This window comes from Dermacentor andersoni, chromosome 2 (assembly GCF_023375885.2).
Source record: "Dermacentor andersoni chromosome 2, qqDerAnde1_hic_scaffold, whole genome shotgun sequence".
In the NCBI taxonomy this organism is placed as follows: Eukaryota; Metazoa; Arthropoda; class Arachnida; order Ixodida; family Ixodidae; genus Dermacentor; species Dermacentor andersoni.
The window spans coordinates 67007391-67018136 of NC_092815.1; the positions used below are offsets into that span (position 1 = coordinate 67007391).

Genomic DNA, 10746 nt, shown 5'->3' on the forward strand with positions numbered 1-10746 from the left:
GCTGGCATAACAGTGCCGACAAACGAGCCTTCTGTGTATCATCCAAATGAACCGCACAGGCGGCCAGAGGATGTGGTGCCCCTTCGTGCCGTGTCGCTCGATCCCTATGGGGACTTTGAGTCGACAAGCGCATATCGCAGGGGCCTGCCCCCGAATTCTGCGCGCGACGCGGTTCGTGCCGTGCCTCTCGTTCCCAAAGGGGAGTCTTAGCAGGCGAGCGCACAGCTCGAGGGCTTGCCCCCGAACTCGGCGCGCGGCACGTTTCCGACGCCCCATCTGCACAGGCAAGATCGGACGCCGGCGGGCTGATGAACGGCTTTAGCAACGTAAACGGTCCGTCGCGATAGCCGCCATTCGCAATGTCCACAACGATTCCGGTTTTAAGGAGAAAGTCCCTTCCGAGAATCACAGGAACACTGAGCCCGGGGAGATGAACGAAACGCGTGCGTCTCATTCGCTCTCCCCACCTGACAGTCAGCCTTGCGGAGCCCGCCGAATGGGCCACGCCTTTCGCAAGATTGAATGTCGTTCGGCAATCCCGCAAGCGCACTGAGTGCTTCTGCAAGTGGGATAACACCTTTTCGCCGAACAACGAAGCGCTTGCGCCCGTGTCCAGCAGCGCAGGAAATTCGCGGCCGACAATGGTCACCGGAATAAAGGGCGCGTGCGCCCCAGCAACACAACCTGCTCGGTACGCCGAGGGGACAAGCAAGGTTTCGGTCACTCGTGCCTTCACGAGCGACCCGCGCTCCCGTTTCCCGACCTCGCAGGAGGCCTGGGCGCGGTGCAGTCCCTTGCTATATGCCCTCGTTGTTGGCAGCGAAAACAGCGCACTCCACCGCGGTACCTTTCCCGAGGCGGAGCGGCCTCAGCTCCCTGCCGGGGTCGACTCGCTGCATGACCAAAGGGCCTGTTGTCACGAGCGTCCGCATCTGCGATGCGTTGGGTCGAAGTGCGTCCCTGCGCATGCATTTCGGGCGGTGGTGCAGCACAGGCTGCCCGCCTCCCGTACGTGTAGGGATCTAGAGCGCGCGCGCTCAGCTCCCATGCACACCCGCTTGTAGCCGCAAAGGCCGCTTGGCCGGGTTGTTGCCGTTGGGGGAGAGGCACAGGCCCTCCCCACGCGCAGCGTGGCTCAAGGGCCTCGCTGGCGGGCGGCGGTGGGCGATAGGCTCGCGCGGCGAGAATGTCGCCTTGAATGCGCTTTGCCTCGGCGGCCAATTCTAAATCTCGGAAGCGGCCGCCGCGCAGGTACGCCGAAAAGGTCGGGTGTGCCTGCCTGATCACCCGTTCGACGCGTTCCTCGTTCGAAGCTTTGGGCTCGGCGACTAAGAACAGGTCTTGCATCGCGCGTACGTACTCCTGAAGCGACTCGTCAGGAGCTTGTGTACGTAGCTCAAGCTCTCGCCGCATCCTACTCTGGTAGTCAGCGGGTAGGAATTCGCGCAGGAATGCCACGCGGAACTCCTCGAGGGTTGTTGCACGGTATCCGGAAAGCCGGTACCACCTAGCCGCCGTGTCAGTAAGTGCTACGGGAACGACGCGTTCTAGCACCTCCTGATCCTCCAAACAATTTGCCACCTGGTAGCGTACCAGGGAGTCACAATAATCCCTGGCACTGAGCAGGTCACCGTATCCGCTGTAAGTCGGGACTGCCAACCGTACAGCGGGGTGCGCGCATTTCGGTACAGCCGAAAGCGCCTTAACTGCCCCCGAGAGTGACTGAATAATTTCGGCGGCGTTTTGCAACAGCGTCTGTGCGCCTGCTCCAAAGGGAACCGTTGGCGCGTTAGCGGCGTGGCCGAGCAAGGGTGAACAGTCGTCCAGCTCGATTAGCGGCGCGGTTTCCACAGGGATACCGGCCGCGGCGCCGCCAGCCCCAGAGCAATACGGGCTCCTAGCGGGGTGCGCCTGCTGTCGTTCACAGCCGCCACTTGAGGCAGCTATACGTGAATTGCTAAAGCCGCTTGCAGCCAGCGTCGACAAAACAGGTGCGCGCTCGAAGGTTGCGCCACTGGGCACAACCGAATGCACTCCAAAGGGAGACGAGTGAGCGAAATTCGTGGCTGCAGCATTGTAATCCCCACAGGGGGCCGTGGCAGGCCACTGGTTTTGGCTGCTCATTTGAGGAGCAGCCAGCGGGCAAACGTCGGAGAGGGCTAAGGCCCCGTTTCCGTGCTGCGCTCCGTAAACTCCACAGGGAGCCGATCGAGAGCGCTGCGACATCGCACTGCCTTGCATTCCGAAGGGAATCGTGGCAGACGAATGTGCTGGTGTGCACTGTTCGGGGAGGGCTCTGGCCCCGTTCCCAAACAACGCTACTGCTCCAATGGGAGCTGGTACGTAGCGCCTCGTGTTGTCGTCCCCACAGGGGGCTGCGACAGGTGAGGGTGCATAAGTTCGCTGCTCAAGGGGAGCACTGGCCCCGTTATCGAGCAACGCGGCGTCTGCTCGCGGTAACAAAGGGCAAAAGTCACCTAACAAATGACAAAGGTCACTAGGCCTAGCAGACATAACGCGGCGAGTACAATATGCAAAGGCGTACTGACTCGGCTAAGCACAGACAAAAGCTTAATGAGCCTTTGAATCCGCGTTGGGCGCCAGTGTGGGGTCTTAGGGTCTCACAGGAGTACCGACCACCGCGGGTTCGAGCTTAGCGAGCCACAGGGCCGCGTCAGCCGTCAGCCTCTAGCGCCGCTGCGCGCGAGCTCAGGCCACGAGGGGCTACCGAGCGACGCACGCAAGAACACAGTATTGCCCTAAATTGACGGAAACCGTTTATTGTCTCCAACGGCACCCAACACTGCACAAACGCCCAGTCCCGGGACGGCGGGGAACCAAAGGGGTCCCGCACCAAGGGCGAAAATACAGTTAGGGGCGCCTGTAGCACGTCGCTGCGAGAGCACAGGCTCAAGCTGGGACGCGCCGCTAGGAAAAGTCCCGGCGGCTATGCTACTCGCTCTCGCGATAACCGATGGGTCAACTCGGGAGAGCTCGGGCAATCTCCTTCGGCTTGGGCCTCCGATGAGTGCGGCTCGGCGTGGTACGACCTCGCGCGAGCACTAGGCACCCGTTCTTCGGCTTAGCGTCGGGATAGGAACAACACCAGGTACGCGCTCCCCGCACGGGCAAAGGCACCGTGCGTGAGCTCAGTCCTAGTCACAAAGGCGTCGGCGGACGAGAGGAAGCATGTACGTACCGGGCGCTGTCCCAAGGAGCAAGAGAGTCGCTACCGTCACGGCAGTAGCCACCAGGGACCGCTCCGTGACGTCACTAGCTCCGCCCTCACCGCGAACCAGCGCAAGTGGAGCGCCACCGCCAAAACTGGTTCGGAGCAAGGACGACGTGGCAAAAAGGATTGCAGATATGGGTGAAATGCGCCCGCGCAATGGCGCGTCGAATTCCCCAAATCCCCACAATTCTTTCTAGGAAATAAAAATAATTTGATTTCTTTCGATAACCCCTCTATGCTGACTGGAAAAGTAGTGCCAGTTAGCGCATTTCCAGCTCTGTGTCAAAAAACAAAATTCCTAACATAAGCAAATAATGTCGGCTTATAAGTGTCTTTAAAGCGTACCAACCTCCTAACGGAAGTGTGTATTATTAAACGGATTCTTTGATTTTTCTCAATGGTTAAGCCAATCGATATGTGCCACTGGCCACGTACCACTTGGCCTATAAGATGAGCCCATTCTTGGCTAATTCACCAGAATGGGTATGTGCCACTGCGACACGGGACATACAACGTTAAAACGTGTTGAGGATCCCAAACATGATGAGGTGTCCAAACGTGATGAGGAATGCAAACCATGATGAGGCGTCGTGATGAGAGAGAAAGAGAAAAGATGAATGTACGGCATTGTTTTATTTTACGGAAACTTCCCCTCGGAACAATAACCTCATGCACTTACGCCATTTCGAAACAGTAGCTGCTAGATCGAATATTAATTTCTGCGTGCACCACCGATTTATTTCTGGCCCAGTAGAAGTTGCTTTATCATTATTTCCCTCAAGGTTGTACATATTCGTGAATTTTATTTAATTTGAGAGGGATGTCGTGCTGCGACATTGCGTTTTATGTAACCGAGGACAGGCTGGCGCCGTAAACTAGATCTAACTTTCGCATTTTGAAGCAGAAATTGTGTTTTGCATGGGCGAGCGCTTCAAGCGTCAGTAAGGAAATGGCTGAGGGAACAAACGTAGGCTTAAATATCGGGCATTTGTTTTCATTTCTTTGCAGCTCAAAGGCACATACGGCATAGAAACTTTCCCGAGTGGAGGGAAAGCGGACTGAAAGCGATGGGGAAGCGCAATCTGCCGCACGAGTGCCTGCCTCATTTGAACGCGGTGCGCTTAGGGAAGTTCGACAAGAGCGGCCACCACCTGGCACTGCGAATTAAGTTTCCGCAAGAGAATAAGTTAGTGCTGCCATCTGCAGGCAGACGGTGCACCATGCTGACGGCCGTTTAACGAAAGCAACGGTAGGTAGCGGAGCGAAGCCACCACCGAGCTTTTCTTCGTCGTTGGCCAACCGCTTCGCTAATAGTATGTCTGCTACTCCCATTGGCTGGGTCCTTTTCTTACTTCCCGCTCTTTGTAAATGCGGGACAGAAAACAAGAACATGACAGAACAGGGATACGTGACTGAGACTCGTCGGGATAGACGCCCCGCCAAGCACTGCGGGGCGCTTCGGCCGAGATGCTTGTAGTCTGAGAAAGAAAGAAAGAAAGGAAGAAAGAAAGAAAGAAAGAAAGAAAGAAGGATTCGTGGTTGTTTACCACGGCCATTAAATACAGAAAATTTTCAATGCATAGGGAATCCATGGAGTCATCAGTAACGTCCTCGGGAGACTTTCCTGGAAGAATTAGTGCTGCCATAAAGACCGAGTTTTAGTTTGCAAGAGTACGCTGCTGTGTAACCTCATTAAATCTATATTATTTGCACAGATGTCGTCTGGAAATCTCATTTCTGAAAAATTTCTGTAGGGATATTGAATGCATTGACGACTTTTTTTCTCCGTTTTGTCACTGGTTTGTATGTTTAATGCATGGCTTCTTGAAACTTCGCTTCGTAAACTTAGTGGTGTCACTTGCTTCACGTTCTTTGTTTTTATTATCACATTTCTTCCTAATTCTTGTTTCATCTGAGTCAGTCTATGAATCTTCTTTCTGTTTCTTTTAAATGCAACTGTTCATTGTTTTTGGCATATTATTGCAATTAAGCAATATTTTCTTGTTCCCAGTTCCAGATTTCTTAAGCTCTTCGTTCCATTCCTGTAGTTATTATTAAGTGTGCATTTCCGATACTTGATTTCATGCTTAGGAGGCGACGCTGCAGAGGCTATGCAAATATTCCGGCCATATATGTATCACTACGCGCGTTCATCTGCGACGCTTTCTACAGAACTAATTCATACAATACAACTGCAACTTGTGGACGTAAAGGAACGTCAAATCATGTATTATGTTTGCACGTTTGTGCCTCCGGTATGCGACGTATAGCATGCTTCGGTCGCGAGCGCTAGGAGGGCGTTATTGTGGCATTCCTCAGGAACGTGTGACAGATTAAATTACGCGACAAATACGTGTGTCTTTCCCGTGTGATGCGCTATATTTTGTTTGTGAATGTGAACAATAGATAATACTAGCAATAGTACCGCTACCTGCTAAGTATGAAACGTAATATGTAACCACCCGATTCTAGGCCTATTGCCCGCTTGTGGTTACATGCTACGTTTAAGGATTGTCACCATCATCATCATGCAGTTCGAAACTCAGTCGGGCTAGCGCGACTCCATGACAGAAACGTTTTGGAGCATCTTCGAGGGATCACTCTTTAGGTTTCAAGATTTATGATTCAGTCGGGGTTGATCAAGGCAACTCAAACGCCAACAGAAACAAAAAAAGCCGGCGGATCCCACGCCCTGTGGGAATCGATGTTGTGCGAGGCAGTGAGCAAGGAGCCTATCAAGTTAAGGAAACGACCACGAGAGCACCAAGGCGTAGCCGGCTATTTCGTGACTTACATGACACGCATATCATGGCATTTATATCATGGCCTATCATTTATGTTCGTCATACACCCTTGTCATAGCAGCAGGAGCTTGATGTGGGCGAGTTCGTGTAACATATATACTTGAAGAAAAAACAGCGCTACAAAGACGTGGACTAAAAGAACATGTACGACGGACCAGGCGCTAACTTCCAACTAAATTTTATTTGAAGAAACAGGCCTTATATAGATGGAAAAAATGAATAGTACCACCGTGACGTCAAAACCTCTCTATCACATATGAAATGCAATCTATTTTTCGGCAAGTGGCACTGAAGAGCAGCTAATGCACGTCCCCTCGGCCATAGCAGTGTAAAACGCTTCTAATATGTCCCTTTCTAGTCTATCTCCAGAACGTGCCAGAAACTTGGTGTCATGAAGATACGGACGGCATTTCTGATGTTTACAATGTTCAGCCACATGACTTCCCGCATTGTCATTTACGGCCCAATTGTGCTTTCGCGCCCTTTCATTGTAACACTGTCCCGTTTGCCCAATAAGGGTATCTCACATGTCTTATCTCGCATCTCTTAGGGTATCTCATATACGATATTTCTATTGCATTCTGTGCACTGCGCTGCATGTTTCTTACAGTATGATCCTGGTTTTGCTTTTGTCAGCATAGGGCATATCTTGGCCAATTTACATGATGCGCTAAAGACAAGATTAACATTGTGCCATTGCGCCTTCTTGAGGTTGTGGGACATCCTGTGCCAATATGCAATCACTTGTACTTCCTTTCATCTGACTTTTCTTTGTTAATTCCCTCCCCGTCCTGTTTGATCTTTTGAAGAAGCTTATCTTCGAGGGAAGCTAGAAACTAAACAAGAAGGGAAACCAGCTAGGCGCAGCCTTGTAACCTGGTTCTTAAAGCTGCTTTCTGCTTTGTGGATGCAAGATTTATTTAGAGCTTCCTTTAGACAAGTCATTGCAACTCCTCTGTTTACCAACTTGGAGTGGGCACCGTCATATGATATCAGCTGCTTGTTCAGCGTTGGCTGGTATACCAAACAAACATGCATGTTCATTAAAGTGAGATTCAGGTCCAGGAAACAAATGCAATTATCACTTGTCCTTTCACACGTGAAGTATAGAGCTTCCGATGCATTTCTAAAAGTGTTAATTACTGATTCGATAGTGTCATCTAGCCTCGATTCTGGTACCATGTTAACAACCACCAGGAAGTCATCGACGGACCTCAGTATGGTAGGAGCACACGACTGAACCAGAATGCTATTTACACATTTGTCAACGGCACTAAGAAAGATATCCGATACAACGAGAGCTAGCAACGATGCAATGCAAATACCCCTGCGTTGTATATACTGTTGGTTTTTGAAACTAACGACGGTGGATTGAAGGTAAAAGTTCAAAAGTTGTAGAAACTGGTCACTATTCCCTTCGGTTGTACAAATGAACCTAACTTCACCAAAGCCTTCGACCTCGTTCCTAATGGCGCGGAGCACTCCCTCATGAGGAATCACATAATACAAGTCTTCCGCGTCCAGTGAAAACGCGTACACATTGTTCCAAGTTCCTTGTTCTGAAGTCAGCACAACTTCACTCCAGCTCCGCACGAGGAACAGGTCATCTAAGGGCAATTGGCATAAATGGCGCTTGAGGTAATGCCCTGCTTGCATCTGCCAAGTCTTCTTCTCAGAGACAATAGCCCTAAAGGGGCATTCAGGCTTGTTAGATTTTGCGGAGAAGAATATTTCCAAAACGCCCACCTCAGCCTTATTTGTCGCCTTCCCAAGAGTGTCCAGGTTGAAGTTCTCAAGCAGCTTGATCGCTTTGGATTTTTTCTTCGTGCTGCCTCTCGGTTCAATGCGGACTAAGCGGCGAGAACAGAGCGCACACGAAGCTATCAACATTCGGCGCACTTTGTCGCGTATCGTGCCATAAGCAGCCATCGTCGGAGTAGAAGGCCGCACCCCACGTTCCTTCCTTACCCCCGATGCCTTGCGCGCGACGGAAGACGGTGCGCTTCCTCCCCACTTTCTTCCCTTACCAAGTGGATGGACAGTGAGGCTAGATTCGGTGACTGCCAGTGCCGCGATGACACTGGTAGTCAAAGAAAATTTCATTCTTTATTCAATCTTTATTCAAATTCAATCTTTATTTAGTCACTTCATATGTTGCGCCAACGTATGCCGCTTTCACTCTCAACGCTTCGGCTGGCATTTTGTTCGTCTGCTCCTGGCGCTTTTTATGCATGCATGGCACGTTTTTCGTACGCTCTGCAGTAAAAGATTTTCTTTCTGTGCCCGCAAACATTCCCCCAATGTCGGGAAAACTGAGAAAAGGGCACAAGGCGTGCTGCGCGGCTGTGTCTTGCGGCAACTCGGGGAAGAATTCACAAGGGCGAAATTTTTCCGCTTCTCAGCGGACGAAAGGTAAGCCCGCTTTTTCTGCAGTTGTTATGAAGAAACAAGCGCTATCCTCATCAAAAAGTCATAAGCCGAAACGAAAGATCTTCCTTCGTAGTTTTCTAGCGAATAAGTTTTTTCTTTCTTTTTTTCTTTTTGGCGCGGCGCATATTTCTGCATGCGGGGTTGTAGGAAACTGAAGCTACTTGTTGACAGTTGCTGATAAGCCGATTGATGCTAGCTGACGCGCAGACGGAAACTTATCTTTGGTATACGCTAGTGGTTGCTCTTTATTTTCTTCCACGAGTAGGAAACTTGCAATTTATATTTGACGAAGGTATTTGAATGCTTGCTGCTCAAACTGGTGACGCTGGAGTGTACGCGTAATACGCGTAATGCGAAGACGTGGAATCGTTCCCCACCTGTGGCAAGTTGTATTTTCATCCACTTTCATTGCCATTCATTTATCTTTTCTTTAATTCAATTAGTAAGTACTAGTAATTTCCCCTATGTTGTTCTTGGTGTCTTTGTTGCCTTCTCATGATATGATTAATAAAAATCGGGCCCCTAGGTTAACCCCCTTTCTTCTGGTTCTTACATAACGAGGGTCTCGAATCCGGCAACATTGATGTCTTCAGGTAGCATGCGCAGGTTTATTGACCAGTCGCCTTCCTCCAGAAAGATCGCGTACTCTTGACGCCTGCGGCTGAAAGGATGTTCCACATCCGCCGCCAAGGCATGTGAGTGGTGACGCTGGCTAACACTCCCATGGTTATTTCTAGTGGTAACACATAAATACCCAAGAAAGTGGATGGGGAAACCACGCCGCAGTAGCTCAGTTGGTTAGAGCACCGCACGCGTAATGCGAAGACGTGGGATCGATCGTTCCCCACCTGTGGCAAGTTATTTTTCCATCCACTTTCATTGCGATTCATTTATGATTTCTTTAGTTCAATTAGTAAATACAAGTCATTTCCCCTATGTTGTCCTTGGTGTCGTTATTCGTTGCCTTCTCATGATATGATTAATAAAAATCGGGCCCCTCGGTTAACCCCCTTTCTCATCGTTTTGATAAAAGGGGTCATAGTATGAAGTTCTGTCTATATGTCTATGCAAAGCCAACGTTGGCTTCAATGATGGGCACAGCTACCTGCATCTAACTAAGTTTAAAGTTTTAAGAGGTACCTAAACAGCATATTAAGAGCGTTTTTTGTCACGTACACGAAAAAATTGGTAATGAACGGGTTTTTCATGTCATGTTTCCACATATATGAAGCGATGTTATATGGCACGCATTTGTGGCCAGTGGAATTTGCTTTACAATGGGACATGAACACTCAAGAATAGATAGGACGCTGAGTTTGTCCTTTGTACAGTATTCCTTTACAAATCGTGGAACTTTGGCGAAAATTTGCCAACCCAACAAGATGTTCTAATGATGTAGCTGTCTTTACAGGTTCCACACCGCCGCAGCGAGGCCAAAAGCGGAAAATACGCACACCAGAGGTCACAGGCGTCGTGAAACGATTGAGGAATGATACACAAAGGTATCGCAAGTGAGCGAAGTTTAAGAGCTGCCGAAAGATCACCATGGTGGAAGCACTAGAGAAGTTCATGCTTCATGTGTGCCCAGAGTTCTATCAACTGTTCTATCAGGCCAGGCGGCGTACCATTATCGCAAGAGCAAGGGAAGGACAGGGAGAAATGTTTTCTGGAGCACGTTAGTGTGGCCGCGCACTAGTGCGGCGTGACCACTATACTAAAATATAAGCTAAACAGCAGTCTACTAAAAGAAATCTTTCGCTCTAATAAGTGTCGCATAGACCTGCTGCAGAAGTTCTGCTATGCATGGCTTATGCTGCACACAAGTGACATCAATCTGGATCTCAAAAAACAGCGTGAGAGAAAGGCCGCTGCGAAAAGAAAGCTCTGGAAGCTTGAAAATAACGAAACATTTCCTTACTGATATTTATTATTTGTGTAATTCCTATAGTCCTTAGGGCGGTCTCCTGATTATAGCCTGTCTTCACAAAATATTTCGGCACATATCGATATTTGCATAAACATCGTGCAGCGTAATGTCTTTGTGCAGACAATCATTGCACCCACACCTGCACCATCCTCTTTCAAAATTATTACATAGCTACCATAAACAGATCTTGGAATGCTTGAATCTTCTTGAGCTTACTTCGATAAAGTTGCGCAAGTACTAATGCTGCTCGACACTCTTCCCTTCAGTGATTTCATTAATATGGCAAAAGTGTATGTGTGTGCGTGGGGAAGGGGGAGGGCGTTCTCCTTCCGGCAAGGCTACAGAATGCCACA

The 10746-nt window shown here is 49.8% G+C and overlaps 1 protein-coding gene and 1 non-coding gene across 2 annotated transcripts; one reads left to right on the forward strand and one right to left on the reverse strand.

The window, feature by feature from the left end:
* Window positions 1-206: 206 nt before the first annotated feature.
* LOC126542580 (uncharacterized) lies at window positions 207-7965 on the reverse strand. Its single transcript, XM_072286133.1, has 3 exons — window positions 7936-7965; window positions 1055-1722; window positions 207-276 (listed from the first exon to the last, which is right to left on the reverse strand). Exons 1-3 carry the CDS (start codon window positions 7963-7965, stop codon window positions 207-209), a joined length of 768 nt encoding a protein of 255 aa, XP_072142234.1.
* A 1280-nt stretch (window positions 7966-9245) lies between these two features.
* Window positions 9246-9322, forward strand: TRNAT-CGU (transfer RNA threonine (anticodon CGU)). The gene has a single exon. It is a non-coding gene; the product is annotated as a tRNA-Thr (tRNA).
* Window positions 9323-10746: the final 1424 nt, after the last annotated feature.

What these genes read in the sequence shown, in the direction of transcription:
- LOC126542580 (XM_072286133.1), bottom strand. Translation starts at nt 7,965, where the DNA reads ATGGCTGCTTATGGCACGATACGCGACAAA. An exon ending in ATGGCACGATACGCGACAAA is followed by an intron (nt 1,723 to 7,935) that starts GTGCGCCGAATG and finishes GAAATTATTCAG; the next exon opens with TCACTCTCGGGGGCAGTTAA. An exon ending in GCCTTTGCGGCTACAAGCGG is followed by an intron (nt 277 to 1,054) that starts GTGTGCATGGGA and finishes TTGCCTGTGCAG; the next exon opens with ATGGGGCGTCGGAAACGTGC.